Raw genomic sequence first — 21486 nt, forward strand, 5'->3', positions numbered from 1 at the left:
GAACTCATAACCAGATGACTTCATGTCCGAATGATGGACCTTAAGGTCACATGGTATCTCCGCGTATATCCTAGAGTTACATTTGAGTCATCAGGCTTTCCCGATGACTCTGACTCCATCTCAACAGTCTGAGGCTAATAACCAAATCAAAAAGATCAACTCTGCTCTTCATTTGGCTGTTTAATGCCCAGAAAGCAAAAATGTCAAAGAGAAACGTGTCACAAACCAAGAACGACAAAGAGGTCGACACAATATGGTCAAAAACAGACCTGAGTGACGTGATGGTGAGACTCACCCTATGAACATGTGATCATAGACATGTGGAGCTGTTGTAGGGACAGACTTTTAAGGGTCTTTCTTCACCTTTAGATTGATAAGAAGATCAACAGAGCAGAGCTGGGGCCAACAAAGATGTACAGAGATATTCAACTACAAACATATAAGATCATAGGAAACTAATTATAGATTGATGGAGAGTGAAAGCCTTAAATCCAGTCCAACTGATGAAATGATGGACGTTTGTAGTTTTCTTGTCCAGCTAAACAGAATTAGTCACATTTCAAACAATGAGACGGAAACAGAACAAACAGAACCCTCAAAGACTCATCAGGACCAGATATTAAACATACAAAACACGCCATTATGTCGTGTCACTCACATATTTGGGAACAAGTAAAACAAAAGTTCAACACTCACTCCGGAGCAACTTGTTCAACAAGAAGCTCGACGGTTTGAAGAAATATTTTGCTTTTATTTCTCTTTCTAAAAACTAAATTTTTAAATGTCACATTAAGAGTTTTAGTAGAGAGAAGTCTGATTTTCAAATTAACCTCAACAGTCAGAGATTTCCAGAATTCACCATCTAGTGGTGTGTTGAGGAACTGCAGCTCCACCCATTGAACTTCATTGACAGGCTTTTAGCATGACACCTCTCAGCCAGACTCCACATCCTTACTTTCAGAATAATTTAGAAACGTGACTTATATTATACAACAAACATTTCGACCAGTGATTTTTCTGTGTGTCTATTTTTTAAAATCTCGACGAACACCGTCTGTCCTCCAGGTTTCTCAAATTGCTCCCTGGATTCAGTGACCACCAGATGGCAGCATGGACCCCACTCAGCCCTCCTCACCTCTTTGACCCCGGTGACCTGCTGCTCCCAGTGCTGCTCCTGGCCCAGCTGGGTGACGGTGCTGCTGGTCCTACTGGTCATGCTGGTCATGCTGGTGTAGCTGGCCTCGGCCACAAAGTCTCCCTGCTTCCAGGGCGGCAGGACGTCGCCAGCGGCGGCTGCCAGCTTGCGGGCGGTGATGGGGGATTTGACCGGCCTGATGGAAGAGACCGAGAGTCTTGAAGAGGGAGAGGCAGGCCTGCAGATGGGGGATGGAGGTCTGGTTACAGGCCTGTGGGGGGACATCATCGCCCCGCTCACTGATCCTAAATCTCTTTACTACAACCACTAAATCTCTTACTGTAAGATCTCAAATAAAAGCTGTTACGTAGTTAGTTAGTGAGTTCATGCATTTGTTACCTCTAGACTAGATTACTGTGATTCCTTATTATCAGGCTGCTCTAATAAGTCTCTTAAATCTCTCCAGCTGATTCAGAATGCTGCAGCTCGTGTACTAACAAGAACTAAGAAAAGAGATCATATTACTCTTGTATTAGCTTCTCTGCACTGGCTCCCTGGAACATCTAGAATATAATTTTAAATCCTTTTACTTACCTACAAAGCCCTGATTGGTCAGAAACCATCATATCTTAAAGAGCTTATAGTACCATATTACCCTACTAGAGAGCACCATCATATCTTAAAGAGTTTATAGTACCATATTACCCTACTAGAGAGCACCATCAAATCTTAAAGAGCTTATAGTACCATATTACCCTACTAGAGAGCACCATCATATCTTAAGGAGCTTATAGTACCGTATTATCCTACTAGAGAGCACCATCATATCTTAAGGGGCTTATAGTACCGTATTACCCTACTAGAGAGCACCATCATATCCCTGGATTCAGTGACCACCAGATGGCAGCATGGACCCCACTCAGCCCTCCTCACCTCTTTGACCCCGGTGACCTGCTGCTCCCAGTGCTGCTTATAGAGCTTATAGTACCGTATTATCCTACTAGAGAGCACCATCATATCTTAAGGAGCTTATAGTACCATATTATCCTACTAGAGACCTACGATCCCTAAATGCGGGGTTAATTGAGTTTCCTAGAGTCTTCAAAAGTAGGATGGGAGCCTATCGTAGGATGGATCATGGTTTTACCTGGACCATGGTCCTGCTGACACCCACTGATACTATTATTATTATTATTAGTCACATTTCTGTTACTATTACTGCTTTTATAATCATTATTATTCTACTATATCCACTGCTGCTGTTACTATTAGTTGTCATAATTTACACTACTCTCATTATATGACAAATTTATGTCATATGCATTGAATGTGTTATAACTCTGTTATGTTGACATCTATTGCACTTCTGTCCATCCTGATAAAAGGAACAACTTGAGGCTCCACCCACCTGCCGGGTGTCGGCGTTGGTGCCTTCACGTGTCTGACGGGTGACGGCGACTGATGGCGTCCTCCGGTCACCTTGGCGACCATCAAGGACTGAGTCGGGGACTTGGACATGGGTTTGGGAGGAACTCTGGGTGGAGTCTTGTGAGCCAGCAGCTGAGTCAGCTCGGCTCCCTCCACCTGCATCTCCATCATGGCGGTGGCCTGGAAACTGGCCTCCATCCTCTGAGGATGGACCACAGAGAGAGAGGAGGTTAAATTACATTAAAATATTATGAACTAGAATAAAATCATATTTGTGGATTCTTTCGTACCTTTTCCACTCTGGTCTGACGGGTCTGTGAAATCTGAGAGGTTGAAATCACAGTCTTCGTTTTCTTTGCTGGGACGGCCTCTTCACCTGAACACACACACGTTTAGTTCAGTGGGATTAAAGGACTAGACTGAAATAATGATTGCAGTATTATCTCAACATCATTATGTTAACATGTTCACAGTATCCAAAAACCACAAATGCACAACTCAATTTCATGTTTCATCACACTGATTCAAATTTAAACTGAAATGTTTTTCAAGTATTTCACTTAATTTATAGATTTATTATCATATATATATGACTTTAATATCAGGGGACTGGAAGATGCATCACACACTAAAAAATAAGCTTTGGGATTTTTCCTCTTTTAACGAAGCTAGACTGTTTTATATATAGTAGAGACTTTAAAAAGGCCTCACCCTGAACCAGCAGCTCACAGGTGGAGGTGGCTCGTCCACTGCTGTTGGAGGCGGTCACAGAATATGTCCCAGAATCCTCGGGGAAAGCCTCGGCGATCAGCAGACTGTACAGCTCTCCCTCCTGGAGAATCCTGAAGTCGGCCGAGCTCTGGATCTCGGCTCCCTCTCGGTAGAACTTCACGGCGGGCGGCGGGATGCCGGAGACTCGAACGTCCAGCTTCACCCGGCTGCCTTGTCTCACAGTGGAGCTCTGCAGCCTCTGGAGGAAGTTAGGGGGCGCCGTCTCAGCTGGAGGGTAAAAATATTATTATTGATTTAAAGTGAAGCTCAAAAACCAGATTCATGATATTGTGTCTAGTCTCAGACATCAACCAGTACTTATCAAATGGAACACTGTTATTTATAAATGTGTACTTTCAAAGCACTTCACTAATACTGAATCACAATCCATCCAATAATTGAGACATTTCAGTCTGGAACTAAGTGGCAGACATTAGCATACAATACAATACAATTATGGAGTATTTAAATGAAAGTACAATAGAAGACTGCATGTAGTGGACTCAATTTAAACAAATCTGAACGGATTCAGTCAGGTTTCAGGATGCACCACAATACGGAGTCAAAACTTTATGTACTTAATACGGTATTTTGACTCATGAAGCCAAGATGTTTTGCTGCTATTGTCTCCTGTGGTGTATCCCAAGGCTCCATCTTAGGCCCTATTTCATTGTCATTATAATCTCTTCTACTGGCATCTGTGTATTAGAAAATATAACATCCCTTAATGTTCCTATGCTGATGACATGCAGCTCTATTTCCCCTAAAAACTGAACAAAATACATGATCGAACGCTGGATGGCCAAAATACTTTTGAACTGAAGTCTTCTTCTCTTATACCTGAGCTCTCACCTGTAACGAGGAGTTCAGCGGTGCTCGTGGCTTGTCCAGCTCCGTTGGTGGCTCTGACAGAAAACCTTCCGCTGTGTGCGGCGGTCACGGCAGGGATCCTCAGAACAGCGCGGCCGTCGCTGAACGAGATCTGAATGCCGGGCAAAGCCGCAGCGGAAAGAACCTGACCATCACGAAACCAGCTCACCTCAGGAACCGGAGAACCTGCAGAGGAGAGAAGAACCAGACCTGCTGTCAGAGAACAACAACCACCAGACCTCCAGAACACTGAGCAGGTGACCTGATGATGGTTCCAGTTAACTTCTAGTCAAAGACTTGAAGTACAAAATATCATTTGATTTTTTACATGATTATTCTCAGGATTAAGGAATGTGAGAATAAACTTAGATTTTTAACAACAACATTAAAGAGATAAAAGATTAGATTAAAGTTTGAATCTTAGAACAAAAAATTACATTTAAGTAAGAATTTGATGGAAGAAAAATGAAAAACAAAAAAAAGAAATATGTCAAATTTCGATTTTGGGATCAAAAATGATTATTGAGTTTAGATTCCAACGTAAAAGAAATCTCTAAACCTGGTTAAAGACAGTCACAAATGAGAGATTTTCGTAAAATATTTAAGAAGTCTCTGGATAGAAATGTGAGTAAATAGTTAAAGTCGATAGTTTGAATTCTTCATATTATTTTTCTCCAAATATGACAATTATATCAAAAAATAGTTTATTGTCGTGTTGCCTTTATTTTGGTAAAAGTTACAATTTAATGTCAGATGGTCCATGAAAGCCCCCGAAAAACACTTAAATGCCTTCACACAAGACAATGATGTGACTTTGACAAATAATAAAGATGATGAAACAATGACCGATTTTTCTTCCTGAAGCAAAAAGTTGATTTCCTTCAAAATAAAGTGAGTCGCATCCTGAAGAGATAAAATAGATCTTAAAAACTGATGATGATGCTCAACGATCAGGAAGTGAAGTAAACATGATTTACATGATTAACAAATTCTCTGTTACAGTCTTTGGACCACTATTGGAAATGTTTCATTGACTTTGTTCTCAACGTAAACAGTTGCCGTTAGTGAATCAATCTCATTGGCTGACTGGTTGTCACCTGTATACAGGTAATTCAGACTCCATGTCACAGGCTCAGGGGATATTTCACTATGAGGAGAAATTGAAGTCATATCTTTATGAACGTTGAGGTTTCATGATCATGACACATTCTGGACTACTATTAGTTATTGTTGAACTTTGTTTTGGACAAATTTAAAGAATAAAAATGCAGAACAGTTTTCTCAGACACGATAAACAAAATGAGAGTTTGTGTTGAACCAGAATGAACAGAAAGCTTTCTTACCACTAACTTGAGCCTCGAACGTCGCGGCACTACCCTCTAGTGCCACGACGCTCTGCAGCGGCTGCGTGAACGTCGGCGCCTGTGTTGACATGTTGGAGGTCATCCTGCAGACAAACAGAAAGAAAGGTGTTCCAATTATTCATCAATCAGCAGCTTCAAAACATTCATGAAATCAAAGTCTTCAGTCTGACCGACACATCACAGTGTGGATGTGTGTTAAACTGACGAATCTGATCAGAATAACTTCCTGTTGTCTTTCTTTCAGTTTCTGAAACACAGAACACATTGTTGTCCCACAATTCATCTCTCTAAGAGATGACTTAATGTTCAAACGCCAAGAACCAACTGTGACAAACACTGTTCATTCAATTAACATCAGCAGTTAACAACACCAACTATGACTCTGAAATATCAGTAAGTTATAGAATCTATAACCCCGACTATGACTCTGAAATATCAGTAAGTTATAGAATTTATAACCCCGACTATGACTCTGAAATATCAGTAAGTTATAGAATCTATAACCCCGACTATGACTGAAATATCAGTAAATTATATAATCTATAACCCCAACTATGACTCTGAAATATCAGTTAGTTATATAATCTATAACCCCAACTATGACTCTGAAATATCAGTAAATTATATAATCTATAACCCCAACTATGACTCTGAAATATCAGTAAATTATATAATCTATAACCCCAACTATTACTGAAATATCAGTAAATTATATAATCTATAACCCCGACTATGACTCTAAAATATCAGTAAATTATATAATCTATAACCCCGACTATGACTGAAATATCAGTAAATTATATAATCTATAACCCCGACTATGACTCTAAAATATCAGTAAATTATATAATCTATAACTCCGACTATGACTCTGAAATATCAGCAAATTATATAATCTATAACCCCGACTATGACTCTGAAATATCAGTAAATTATATAATCTATAACCCCAACTATTACTCTGGAATATCAGTAAATTATATAATCTATAACCCCAACTATGACTCTGAAATATCAGTAAATTATATAATCTATAACCCCAACTATGACTCTGAAATATCAGTAAATTATATAATCTATAACCCCAACTATGACTCTGAAATATCAGTAAATTATATAATCTATAACCCCGACTATGACTCTGAAATATCAGTAAATTATATAATCTATAACCCCAACTATGACTCTGAAATATCAGTAAATTATATAATCTATAACCCCGACCATGACTCTGAAATATCAGTAAATTATATAATCTATAACCCCGACTATGACTCTGAAATATCAGTAAATTATAGAATCTATAACCCCAACTATGACTCTGAAATATCGGTAAGTTATAGAATCTATAACCCCGACTATGACTCTGAAATATCAGTAAGTTATAGAATCTATAACCATCATTGTGTGGAGTTTTTTTTGTCGTACAGATTTAACATGAGCTGGATGAAAATGTGCTGAGTGTCTCTGAAGGTTTTAGTTACAGAAAAAAGAGACCGGGGCTATAAATGTGAGGGGGCGGAGCCTGTTGGAGGGCAGATGATGCTGAGGGATGGCAGCAGCTGGAGGTCAGCTGCATGTTAGTCATCAGAAGATAAGAACTCAGTTTAAATGATCAGTAGAGTTCAGACAACACAATGAGCTCCTCAATACAAACTAATCTAAGTCAAGAATATTCTCTCATATTAACAGAAGCAGTCATTTCTAACTATTACCATCGAATTCATCCGTTTTAATCAATCAAAGCTTTTGCAACAACAAAACCTAAAAGTATGAAAAGATTGCAGAGAAAAAACAACATTATGAACAGAAACGAGACGACGTGAAGAAGAAGTAGAGGAAGGAAAAAACTGAATGAAATGATAAATGTTCTTGTATTTCTCTTTTCTAGTCTTTCCACCACTCAAAGCTCTTCAAGTCTACATGTCATCAACCTTCTAACATTCACACACCGCAGGAACAGCCCAATGACACGTCAACGTGGACGACTAGTGGAGCCGGGGATGGAACCACCGACCCTCTGATTGAAGCACAACATTACTCTACCACTGAGTCCCTGTCACCCCGAGAAGAGGAAGAAGAAGAAGAAGAAGAAGTCTGAATGAAAATAAATCAAACAGCCGATAAAAGTTTTCATATCAAAGTGTTTAAACTGATTTCTGACCTGATGGAACGAAACAATTCAAAGTACTTATTAAATATCAGGACCCTCCTGAGACCTCGGTATAGACCAGGACCCTCCTGAGACCTCAGTATAGACCAGGACTCCCTGTGACCCCTCAGCTCAGGAGCCACATTTAGCTTCAGCTGGCCTCCTTTCACCAGCTGCTCAGACCACTGAAGAATATAATAATATATATCATATATTATATAACGTATACTAGAATAGAATATACATATACATTATAATATTCAATGTCTTTGATATAAAAAAAGGCTCATTTTTACATCTCTTCTGGTTTAGTGCGCTGCAGTTCATTTAGTTATTACAGATGTGTTATTATGTCACGATGTGTTTTATGTACTTTAGAGTGACGTTTGTCTGTTGACGATAAAGTTATTTGAATAAAGTGTCGCTCCGTCTCAAATCTTAAATAAATAAACTTGATTTCATGTTTGTGAGGGAAGCCGAATGTTTGAGGAGGAAATAAACACAAATGTCTCGACTTCCTTACGACTTCTTTACGACTTCTTTACGACTTCTTTATCAACAAATGAAAAATCATTTATATTGTTTTTGTAGATTTGAAGGCACACTTTTAATCTCCAAAGATCCAAAAGACTTTTATTTCACAAAAACTCGTATAGTAAAATACTGCGTATAGTAAAGTACTGCATATAGCAAAGTACTGCGTATAGCAAAGTACTGCGTATAGTAAAGTACTGCATATAGCAAAGTACTGCGTATAGCAAAGTACTGCGTATAGTAAAGTACTGCATATAGCAAAGTACTGCGTATAGCAAAGTACTGCGTATAATAAAGTACTGCGTATAGCAAAGTACTGCATATAGCAAAGTACTGCGTATAGTACTGTACTGCATATAGTACTGTACTGCGTATAGTAAAGTACTGCATATAGTAAAGTACTGCATATAGTAAAGTACTGCGTATAGTAAAATACTGCATATAGTAAAGTACTGCGTATAGTAAAATACTGCATATAGTAAAGTACTGCGTATAGTAAAGTACTGCGTATAGTACTGTACTGCATATAGTAAAGTACTGCATATAGTAAAGTACTGCAGTACTTCAGGTACTGTAGTACTATAGAAGCTCGTATCTTCAACCTTCTTCTAACTGATTCAGTGTCTTTAGGACTTTATTTAAAGACTTTTATTTTGAAATACATTTTTCTCATTAACAGGCTGAACAATCAATTATTATAATATTGTATCATTATTAATATTGACTATTTTGTGTATTATTATTATGATAATATTGTAATAATGTAATATTTAATGATATTAATATTTAATAACTAATAACAGTGGGAAATAATAAAAAAGAAAAGATCAAATATACAACAACAAACACACATTTGGTTCATATAATGAACTGATCCGAGGTTTTCTTCTATGGTTTTACTACATCAGAGTACTTTTACTGTCAGATTATTATTACGGTATTATGTGTTATTCATTATTTATGTAAAGTGTTTTTCTCTGTAAACATTTACATTTAAAAAAACATTTTTATGTGTTTTGGAAACAAAATGACTTAACTAGTGATGTCATCAGTGTTACTGATCTGTGATTGGACGATAATCACAGAAACAAAATGTAAAAACAGCAGCAATATATTTCACATGAATGTCATGATTCATAAATCACCACTTTGTGTCTTTGTTCACCTGCTTATAAAGTTTGATTCAAACCGAATTAAACATGAAAAAACAAAACTATTAATTATGACTTCATCAAAGGTTTACAGCTACAATCATAAATCATAGAAGGAATTTATATCGAATATAAATATATTATATTAGATATATTTTGTTACATATTACATATGTAATACAATATATTTATATCACATATAAATATATTGTATGTATTATAAATGAGTTTAAAGAAGACAAAACCATGAAACTGTAAATGAATATGACAAAATATTAGAAAGACGTGTTTGTGACTCGTGTCCATAAACAACACGACTGGTTCTAAAAGATGAAGATGAATCTGATTTTCTTTTCAAATAACAGCGTTTCCTTCAGATTCTTAGAAACATTTAGTCTGAATGTGTTCCAACGAGCTGATAATCAATAATCAATAAGAACAGGAGAGGATATCTGTGATTTCTTTTCATTCTTTCGGTCTTTGAACGCCTCACGTGAACAGCTGAGAGATTTCTGTGTCATCAGCTGATTTGAGCTGAAAGGTTCTCAGTTCACTCGACATCAAGAGCGATCTAATCAATCAATCAATCGCTTACTATATATATTAAATATATATATATATATATATATATATATATATATATATATATATATATATATATATATATATATATATATATATATATATATATATATAAAAAGATATTTATGTATATAGATATCTGGTTTCCTGTTACCGGTCCATGTTAAATGTTCTTAGAACAGAAAGATGTAAAATAATAAATCCGTTGAAAGTAGACTCAAAGAGAGTAAACTATTTACAGTGACAGTCAGATATGGCCGTGGTTATAAATACACTGCCCCCCCCCCCCCCCCCCGGTTTGAGTGACAGCCACCATGTGCACATAGCTGAGCAGCATCTGATACCAGTGCTGCTGATTCCCTTAAAAAGCCATCAGCCCGACACTCCTCTCTGCTGCTCTCAGCTGCTATTCTGGTCTTCTTCTTCTTCTACTGCTGCACGAGGCCGCAACACACGCACACACACACACGCGCACACACACACACACACACACACACACACACATCTAACACACCAAAACCACCACAGTTCACCTTAAAAACACCCCCCCCCAACATGAACCCAGGTGACCACGGTGCTACTCACGGTCTCCTCCGGAGAGGACTGATGGGCTGGAGCCCAGCTGACTCTCAGACAGGAAGTGGCCTCCTTATCCACGAACAGTTTCCAGACAAAAATCCCAAAGATGAGAACAGAAGAGCCTGCGATTCCCCCCCCGACTCCAACAAAACTACCAGGCGTAGTTCTGCTCTTCTGACCCTCCACCCGAGGCTGGGAAAAGCTGCTCAGGAGGGCCGGTCCCGGTGCTGTAGGTCTTTATACCGGGGGGGACGACCTGCATCATCAGTGATCCGAGGCTCTGCATTGGCCGCCCCTCCGGGGGGGGGGGGGGGGGGGGGGGGGGGGGGGGGGCGGGGGGGATGGCGGCCATTTATGCATTTATTTAACCCTAACCCTGGGCTGTGATGGGGGTCGATCATGTGGTCACATGACAGAAGATCTTTGATAAAGTCTCTCTGGATCTGATCAGTGAAATTAGTCAGAGACAGTTAGGTTAGGAGGACTTACAGAGACCTAGTCCTTTAAGTCCTGGTAGACCTGCAGACCAAAAGGAGGCAGAGGCTGTTCCTGTCACTCAACCCCCGCCCTCTCTGTTTACACACTTCTTCTTCTACTGCTTTTATTGATGCACTCTGAGTCTCAGTCCTGCAGCTGCTTCATGGTTTGGTAACAAGCTTTGGTAACAGTCACTCAGCTGTCAATCATCACTCAGCTCACTCAGCTGATCTCTTTCTAGAGTCACTCAGTATTTTAACAGAAACTGAAAGAATCAGGAAACAAGTTCTAGTTAGAACACACACACACACGTTGTACAGGGGGTTGCTAGGGACGATGGTGGTGTTGGTCGTGCAGGTAATGCTGGTGGTGTTGATGGTTTAAGTGGTGTTGGTGGTTTTAGTGGTTTTAGTTTTGCTGGTGGTGTTGGTGGTTTAAGTGGTGTTGTTGGTTTAAGTGGTGTTGGTGGTTTTAGTGGTGTTGGTGGTTTTGCTCGTGTTGGTTTTAGTGGTGTTGGTGGTTTTGTTGGTGGTTTAAGTGGTGGTGTTGGTTTTAGTGGTGCTGGTGATTTTAGTTTTGCTGGTGGTTATGGTGCTGGTGGATTTATTGGTTTTAGTGGTGTTGGTGGTTGCGTTGGTGGTTTTAGTTTTGCTGGTGGTTATGGTGGTTATGGTGGTGGTGGATTTAGTGGTGCTGGATATAGTCAGATTTTCTCTGCTGATCCGTTTCTGTCTTGGTGTTTCGGGGGTTCAGTCTCTGGTCGTCTCAGGTGTCGACAGACTGAACAGCTGCAGGACACTAAATCCTGCTGAGAGTCCAGAGAGACTCAGAAAGACTCAGAGACCCTGTCCTATAAACTGGAGACCAGACCACTAGCACCCCCTAACATCACCCATCGGTACTGCAACAGTCAGATACTTGACCTCTTCTAGAGCCAGGAGTGATGTTAGTCTGAGGTTCTGATCAGAGTCTAGTTTTATTTTCAGGAGATGAATCAAATCAATGTTCTGTTGTGCATCAATAAAGAATCAATATCAGTTATAGTTACAACATGTTCACCTCTTTACCTTGATGACAGAACTGAAGCTGTTATCTCTGCTCTCTTCACACCAGACTAAAACACTGATACAAATCAGTGATAAACATCAGTGTTTTAGGAACAAATAAAAGTCAGTCAATATAATATATTACTTTATAAATATTACTTCACCAGTTACTGAGCAGTACAAGTACTGTGTACTAGTACTCGTTACTCAGTATCTCCATCAAAGACTTGAAAGGCAGAAACACAGAGTTGACAAAGGTTACAGTTTGTAACAAAATCTCTCTTTATTTAAACTGATTGTACTTAAACAGACAACAGAGGTATTAAGAGAGATTAGTGAAGTACAAGTACATCTTTAAAATAGTAGAATAAACATTCAGGATGAAGAGAAGCTTACTGTGAGGTGGTGGTCTGGTAAGAAGAGACCTAAATCAGGTCTACAGCGAAATAAGTAACTCTGACGGTTTGACAGCTGACGAGGGGAAGTGGAAACAGGTGAGCAGGAGAATGTAGGAGTCACGTGACTGGGACAGTCTGAGGACACCTGGTGGACAGGTGGAGGATGGCAGGTTCAGAGAGGAAAGTCTGCAGACACTAGGGACAGACACATGAGACCTCTTTACAGAGGTGGAAGAAGAACTGCAGTAAAAGTACTAGTACACAGTGTGAAAATACTTCACTACTAGTAAAACTACTGCAGTCAAAACCTGACTGCAGGAAAAGTATATAAATGTAGTTAAAGTAGTAAAAGTATTGATTGATCCTCATTGAGTCGTGACTGAGGGCAGAGGACAGAGGACAGCACTTTTACTTGTAACAGAGTATTTGTACACTGTGGTATCAGAATCAGAATCAGAACCCTTTATTGCCAAGGAGTTTTGCACCTACAAGGAATTTGTCATGGCGCGTGGTGCATAACATTTAACAATAAACAATACCATTAAAAAATCAACACAGTGCAAGAAATAGAAACATATTCAATTTACAATAGAATATAAAAGAATATAAAATAAAGTAGAGATATATTTAATATCTCTATATGTGACTGATTATGTTTTAATAATTTCTTCACATTCACATGAACTGATGTTTAAATCAGCTGATCGACATTATTATTAATAACTGCAAAGAGAAGAGTTTATCTGCAGGGATGTTGTCTGTCCAGCAGAGGGCAGAACAACACTGTAGACGGGTCACTGTTCACCTGACGAGAGACAGAGAGAGAGAGAGAGGTATCTTTATTTCTTATTAAATTCCGTTTACAGTTTATCAATAACTACAACAAAACTAATTCATGCAAAAAAGCATTGTCTCTGACTGAAACCAGAATGTCTTTCAGACTCCAAATGTTCACAGAGTTCAGTGTTCTTTGTCAGTCTGTGTCCGATAGTCCACAGGGGGGTTATACAGGGACCACCAGCAGCCCCTCGGGGAGGATCCCCTGCCAAATAACTCGGTCCACCTCGACACCCTCAGTCCTTCATGGTCCCATTGGTCAGATTGTGTACGGTCTCTTCCCTCTGGCAGGGAGGCACAGACCTCTTCCACCAGCCTGAGCAGCAGCCTGCTGGACCGGATGTTGATCAGTGGTGTCGTCACAGCTCTCTGAGGGACTGTGAAGACCTGTCACGCCTGTAAGACGGACTGGTAGAACGGTGTGGGACCAGTTAGAACCACTGACTGGGGCTGAAGCAGGAACAGGTGTTTGTCATAACCTAAGTGTCCGGCCCTCCTCAGTAGCACACAGGCAGTATCAGTCCATGGCAGGCCGAAGCTGTACAGCAGTCTCTGAGCTGTCTGCAGTCTGAAGGCTGTGATGCGTGATGCGATGTCCACCAGGCCCTGCCCTCCCTCCTGGACCGGCAGGTACAGCACCGCAGATCTCAGCCAGTGAAGCCCTGACCAGAAGAAGTCCACAACTGCCCTCTGGATGTCTTTAATCAGACCCTGTGGTGGAGGTAGGACTGCCAGTCTGTGCCAAAGGGTCGAGGCAACCAAGTCATTGACAATTAGGACCCTCCCCCTGTAGGAGAGCTGAGGTAGCAGCCATTCCCATCCAATAGACCTTCCTGTCACCTCATCAACATTAAACAAACAAACCCTCACCTTGTGCACTGAGAAATGAAACAGTGCGGTGATGTAGACAGAGAGAAGATCCAGCAACAGAAAGATGAAGTGAATCACATCCATCATAGACTCACTTAGAGGTTCTTAACCTTTTGGAACCGTTCCCTTCATTCCTCTTCTTTAGCTTCCTGAGACTCGTCATGAGCTTCTTTAGACGGAAACATTTCTTTTCATCTAATGAATCCACATCAACCTCTCTCTGTATTGTCAAAATACTTTTAATAAACTTGTCTGTGTCTGGAAAATACTCTAAAACTTCTACAGATTTTCTAAATGTTTCGTCCAGGAAGTTATTAATTTCCTCAGCTTGTACAGATCTCCACTGTGAGACTGTGAGTCTGTGACAGAGAGACCGTCAGAGTCGTACTCCATCTCCTCCCATGAGAGAGAGAGACAGAGAGACAGAGAGAAAGAGAGAGACAGAGAGAGAGAGAGAGAGAGAGAGAGAGAGAGAGACACAGAGAGAGAGAGAGATTTTTTTATTTTTAGAAAACTTTATTTTCTTTGAACATGTTTCTTTATCATTTAAAACAGTTAAACAAATAAAGTCCAACAAACATAAATGTGTCTTTGATTGTCTTTAGACTGAGATCTGACTCTCACTGAGCACCATCTTTGTCCAGTTCTTTGTTCACTTTGTGAACTATTTTCTTCAGTCTGAAGCCTTCCTGCTTCGTGAGACCTCCTCTGTCCTTGCTTCTCATGTGAGCTCTGGCAGAGCTGGAGAGCTTCTCTTTGTCAGAAAGGTAGTCCTCCACTTTGGCTCCTCTCACATTCTTACTCCTCTTCAGAAACTCCTTGATCTTCTCCACGCTGTAGCCTCCAGAGCTCCTACAGCTGCCAGCACCGTGTTTAGAGGGCTCACTGTCAGCAGCAGCGCCCTCCTCCTGACTGGACTCAGAGTCCTCCTCCCGACTTGACTCAGAGTCCTCTTCCATACTGGACTCAGAGTCTTCCTCCAGACTGGACTCACACTCTGCTGCTCCTCCACTTTCCTTCGTTGCCACTTTCTTTGCCTGTGAGCTTCCGCCGTCTCCTCTCTGTTTCCTCCTCAGCTGAGGGGCTTTGAGCTGCTCCTCGTCTGCTTCCATGTCCACCTCCCTACCTGTCTCCACCTGTCCTCCAGTACTCTCCCTCACCTTCTGGACCTCACTTGCCCCGTCCTTTATCACCTCTTGTCCCCCACTTTCCCTCTCTTTTCTCACCTCCTGTACCCCACTTGTCCCCTCCTCCCTCACCTCCTGTAACCCGCTCGTCCCCTCCTCCCTCGTCTTTTGGACCTCATCTCGCCCGTCCTGTCCGTCTTGCTTGTCCCCTCTGCCCTCCTCAGTACCTCTCTGATTCTGGTTCTGGTTCTGGTCCTTATGAGAGCTGTTTTTCTCAGGACACGTTCTACTCTGATGACCCACTTTTCCACAACTGAAACATTTAAAGTCATCAGTTGTTGCATAAATGACGTAGTCGAAGTCATCCACCCTGATCTTGAACACTAGGTTGAGCCCCTTGCTCCTGTTGTTTGGGATCATGAGCAGCTGTCTCCTGTGAGACACCACGTGCTTCAGGAGAGGAGACCTGCACCCAGAGGACACTTTCTTCACCTTAGACACTATCCTCCCGTATCTTGATAGTTCTCTGGTTATGTCTTCATCTCTGATGAACGGTGGGACGTTGGACACTGTTACCTTCACTGCCGGTGTGCAGAGAGGATACACGGGGAAGAAGTTATCGCCCACCTCGATTCCGTTGTCAATCACCACTTCCGCATTTCCGATTGTATCTAAAAAGATGACCACGGCATTGTTCATTCGCGCAGCGGACTTCACGCTGCTGTGTCCAACAAGTTCACCCACAGCCAGGCTGCATTCCTCCACCGAAACCGGGAAAGTCGACGGGATCTTTATGCCGTGTTTCCTCGTGAGTTCGGTCATGTCCATGGTGGCATTTAGCACGCCGACACGCGCTGATCGATTGCAACCACTCACAAGGACCCTAAAACCAGCTAAATGTTCACACAAACACCGTGAGATACACTATCACATCCAACGTTAACTAGTGACGAAAAAATACTGAAAAAATCAGTGTTAATCGCTCTCGAACACGCTCCGTCAACTCCACACTCCTTCCGCTCAGAGAGACAGAGACAGAGAGAGAGAGAGAGAGAGAGAGAGAGAGAGAGAGAGAGAGAGACAGAGAGAGAGAGACAGAGACGCAGAGAGAGATACAGAGATTTTGATTTTTAGAAACCTTTATTTTCTTTGAACATGCTTCTTTACCATTTAAAACGGTTAAATAAATAAAGTCCAACAAACAGAACCGTGTCTTTGATTGTCTTTAGACTGTGAGATCTTATTCTCACTTAGCACCATCTTTGTTCAGTTATTTGTCCACTTTGTGAACTATCTTCTTCAGTCTGAAGCCTTCCTGCTTCGTGAGACCTCCTCTGTCCTTGCTTCTCATGTGAGCTCTGGCAGAGCTGGAGAGCTTCTCTTTGTCAGAGAGGTAGTCCTCCACTTTGGCTCCTCTCACATTCGTACTCCTCTTCAGAAACTCCTTGATCTTCTCCACGCTGTAGTCTCCAGAGCTCCTACAGCTGCCAGCCCTGTGTTTAGAGGGCTCACTGTCAGCAGCAGCGCCCTCCTCCTGACTGAACTCAGAGTCCTCTTCCAGACTGGACTCAGAGTCTTCCTCCAGACTGGACTCACACTCTGCTGCTCTTCCACTTTCTTTCGTTGCCACTTTCTTCGCCTGTGAGCTTCCGCTGTCTCCTCTCTGTTTCCTCTTCAGCTGAGGGGCTTTGAGCTGCTCCTCGTCTGCTTCCATGTCCACCTCCCTACCTGTCTCCACCTGTCCTCCAGTACTCTCCCTCACCTTCTGAACCTCACTTGCCTCGTCCTTCCTCACCTCTTGTCCCCCACTTGTCCTCTCTTCTCTCCCCTCCTGTACCGCACTTGTTTCCTCCACCCTTACCTCCTGAGCCCCACCTGTCTCCTCCACCCTCACCTCCTGGGTCACACTTGTTTCCTCCACCCTCACCTCCTGGGTCACCCTTGTCTCCTCCACCCTCACCTCCTGGGTCACACTTGTCTCCTCCACCCTCGCCTCCTGTGCTCCACTTGTTCCCTCTTGCCCGTCCTGCTTGTCCCCTCTGCCCTCCTCAGTACCTTTCTGGTTCTGGTCTTTGTTTGAGCCGTTTTCCCCAGGACAAGCTCTACTCATATGTCCTTCTTTCCCACAGCTGTAACATTTAAAATCATTAGTCTTTGCGAAGAGGACGTAGTCAAAGTCGTCTACAGTGATTTTAAAACTGAGGTTGACCACTCTGCTCCTGTTGTTGGGGATCATGAGGACATGTCTCCTGTGAGACACCACATGCTTCAACAGCGGAGACTTAAAGCCAGAGGACTGTGGCCGACAAACTCACCCACTGCCAGGCTGCATTCCTCCACTGAACACCCGTAACGCGGCGGGATCTTCACGCCATGTTCCCTGGTTAACTCGGTCAGGCCCATGTTGGCGTTTAGCAGCCGACAGCACGCGCTGCCCGGCTGCAATCCGCTCACAAAAAAGACCCAAAAAACAGCTAAAAGTACACAAAACAACCCGTGAACCCTGCACACCCCACTACACTATCATATACAAGATTACTCAGTGAAGAAAAATATCGAAAAATCGCTATTTATCGCTCTCAAACACGCTCCGCCAATTCCGTCCTCCTTCCACTGAGAGAGAGAGAGACAGAGACACAGAGAGAGAGAGACAAAGAGACAGAGAGAGACAGACAGATTTAACGTTATTGTATGTTTAATTTTTGATGCTTTGGCAATATTGTCTTTTACAACTTTCATGCCAATAAAGCCAAATTGAATTGAATTGACAGAGAGACCTCACATGTTCCCTCCTTCCCTCCCTACTTTCTTCCCTCCTCTGTTTCTTCTCACACTGGACAAAATGGAAGACAGAACAGAGAGTGATGTCAAAGTCATGTCAGAGTGATGTCACAGTGATGTCACAGTGTCTGTCAGCTTTAACTCTTCTCTCACTTTTTTAATTTGATTCACAAATGAAACGTTTTCCTATTTTTCATTTTCTGATTTATCAAACAGCCAAATTAACTTTGGCTTTGATCCCGAAGAGGACTGAGGATCCTCTTCTCCCTTCCTCTCTCCTCCTCCCTTCCTCCCTCCTCCGTCCTCCCTACCTCTCTCCTCCCTTCCTCCCTCCTCCCTACCTCTCTCCTCCCCCCCCTCAGTCATCAAAGACTGAAGCTGTTTATCTTCCAGCAGTCTGGGAGTGAAAAACATGTGAAAGTGTCATTTAGTGTGTTTCTGTCTTGCTGTCATCCATCAATGTTGATTATATACATGTGTATATATTATATTTATACATAAATACATTCATATATAAATATAATATATATACATGTATATAATCAACATTGATGGATGACATCAAGACAGAAACACACTAAATAACTCTATAATTATCTCTATAATACAGTAGTGATGCCTCTAGTGGACACTAAGAGAATAACATGTATTATCTCTATAATACAGCAGTGATGCCTCTTGTGGACACTAAGAGAATAACATGTATTATCTCTATAATACAGCAGTGATGCCTCTAGTGGACACTAAGAGAATAACATGTATTATCTCTATAATACAGCAGCGATGCCTCTAGTGGACACTAAGAGAATAACATGTATTATCTCTATAATACAGTAGCGATGCCTCTAGTGGACACTAAGAGAATAACATGTATTATCTCTATAATACAGCAGTGATGCCTCTAGTGGACACTAAGAGAATAACATGTATTATCTCTATAATACAGTAGTGGTGCCTCTAGTGGACACCAGGAGAATAACATGTATTATCTCATAATACAGCAGTGATGCCTCTAGTGGACACTAGGAGAATAACATGTATTATCTCTATAATACAGCAGTGATGCCTCTAGTGGACAATAAGAGAATAACATGTATTATCTCTATAATACAGCAGTGATGCCTCTAGTGGACACTAGGAGAATAACATGTATTATCTCTATAATACAGCAGTGATGCCTCTAGTGGACACTAAGAGAATAACATGTATTATCTCTATAATACAGCAGTGATGCCTCTAGTGGACACTAGGAGAATAACATGTATTATCTCTATAATACAGCAGTGATGCCTCTAGTGGACACCAGGAGAATAACATGTATTATCTCTATAACACAGTAGTGATGCCTCTAGTGGACACTAAGAGAATAACATGTATTATCTCCATAATAAAGTCGGATATATTAGAATACATGATTTCATGTTGTAATGGTTATAGTGCTTTAATGGGAAATTTTTGTGTCTGTTTTTTGGCTGTACATTTTATTATGGGTTTATTATTATTAATGTAGGAGCTGAGGCTCTTACGAATTAAAAAACAACACACCCTTTCCAAAATGTCTGCCATACGCCTTAGCAGCCAAAATGATGGAGGCATTAAATGAAGGATTAATCTTCACCTGGATGTTTACAGGTGGTTTAGATGTGAATCTCTTCCTCATAAAACCTGGTTTCTGTGGTCCGGTTTGTGTTCACAGAGAAACAAACACAGAGAGAGTGATGAGAGGTTTGGTGGGGGAGGGGGGGGAGTCTCTAAAATGAGCTTTCATGGTTTTTAATGAAGCTCGGAGGACTTAATCAAAGCCCTCTCTGAGCTCCCCGAGTGTCACACTCTCTGTCCAACACTTCATTATTACAGAGCGACAGTCTGGGTCACATCACTCTGCTTCTCTTCTGGAGGGAAGTCATCGGGGGGGAAAGAGAAGCTGTCTCACATCTCAACACACTGTTTGGTTTGAGTCTCAGGTGTTTGTTCAGTTCAACCAAACCTCAGTCAAAATAACAACGATTCTGTGTTCAGATTAAAGGAACTGTCACCTGAAGTCAGCTTTAGGGTCCTGATAACCCATGAGAGAGGATGAAACACATCAGCTCACGTTTATTAACATGCACGTTGTTTATTTTACATGTTTTACTTCAACCTTCCACACTACGGCAGTGTATGAGGTAGATACATATACTGTATATACACATATATATATACAGATGCATATATGTGTATATGTATACATATATATGCATCTGTATATATATACGTATATATATACACATATATATACATATATACCTGTACTTAAGTCGTTTTTTTGGATATCTGTACTTTACTTTACTACTTATATTTCTGTTGACTTTTACTTTTACTTCACTACATTTTTCAAAGAAAACTGATACTTTTACTCCGATACATTTCCCCTGAAACCTACAAAATCAAATCTATCTTTAGAAACAAAATGAATCATGAGACCAACGTCGGGGACTGCAAGCAAGCAGGTTTGGTGAATCAGTGGTCCTAGCTTGCAAGTTAAATCATTGGTTAATCACGTTAATGCGCAATTGCAAACAAGTGCTCTCAAAGCCGCGGTGTTTTGATTCCCAGTGATGCCCAGGATGCTATATGCTATAGCTAGCGAGCGACTACATGAGCAGAATTCCACTCTACGATGACTGATTTCATGACGGAAGCAGAAATGGAAGCACCTGCTACTCCCGCAACAAACTACGGTGGTGACGAAGACCAACACCCGTGGATCGCTAGCGAGTTAGTGAGCTGAGGAAGTGTTGACAGTTGTGAGATTGTGTTGATTTGAGTCATCTTAGCTATAATCATTGCAGCACTAGTTGGCTAACGTTAGCTAACTTAACGTTAGCTAGCCACCACACCATAGGATTGACAGGAGCCGCGAGAGCGCAGTATTAGGGTTAGCATTAGTGTTAGCATTAGGGTTAGCATTAGGGTTAGCATTAGGGGAATCCTTCCCAGCTTTGCGCAAGCTGTGTGTGAAGCTGAACACACCTCTACTTGCCTCAGTGGCCTGTGAAAGGCTGTTTAGCATCGCAGGACTAGTCTTCAGCCCAAGAAGAGCGAGACTGAATTCTCGCAATTTTGAAAACCAACTTCTTTTGAAGATGAACAGGACATTTTTCAGTTTCAAGGAATGACTGGGTTGTTACTTTCGGTGCTGCTTTAGTATTGATCATGTTTGATATTTGAGTCATGTTGTGGATGATCAGATGGAGTTATGATGGTAGCAGTCGCGCAATTGCAGATTCAGCTTGAGCAAAACCTTTGACTGTTGTGTTCAAATCAGGCCCATAGGAGTTTACAAGGCAGGTGTCCTTTCTCACAACACTGACCTGATGCATCAAGTGGGTATTTTTTGCTGAA

The 21486-nt window shown here is 41.4% G+C and overlaps 1 protein-coding gene across 1 annotated transcript in view; it reads right to left on the bottom strand.

The window, feature by feature from the left end:
* Positions 1 to 5638, bottom strand: part of LOC142971624 (titin-like) — a 169941-nt gene extending 164303 nt beyond the window's left edge. The window contains exons 1-6 of the mRNA XM_076112202.1: positions 5548 to 5638; positions 4187 to 4390; positions 3275 to 3562; positions 2854 to 2939; positions 2544 to 2764; positions 1136 to 1373 (exon numbers count right to left, since the gene is read on the bottom strand). Of these exons, the coding sequence (XP_075968317.1) occupies positions 1136 to 1373; positions 2544 to 2764; positions 2854 to 2939; positions 3275 to 3562; positions 4187 to 4390; positions 5548 to 5638 (1128 nt within the window). The remainder of the gene's footprint in view (positions 1 to 1135; positions 1374 to 2543; positions 2765 to 2853; positions 2940 to 3274; positions 3563 to 4186; positions 4391 to 5547) is intronic.
* Positions 5639 to 21486: the final 15848 nt, after the last annotated feature.

This window comes from Anarhichas minor, unplaced genomic scaffold (genome assembly GCF_050575085.1).
Source record: "Anarhichas minor isolate MPS153535 unplaced genomic scaffold, ASM5057508v1 ptg000048l, whole genome shotgun sequence".
NCBI classification, from domain to species: domain Eukaryota; kingdom Metazoa; phylum Chordata; class Actinopteri; order Perciformes; family Anarhichadidae; genus Anarhichas; species Anarhichas minor.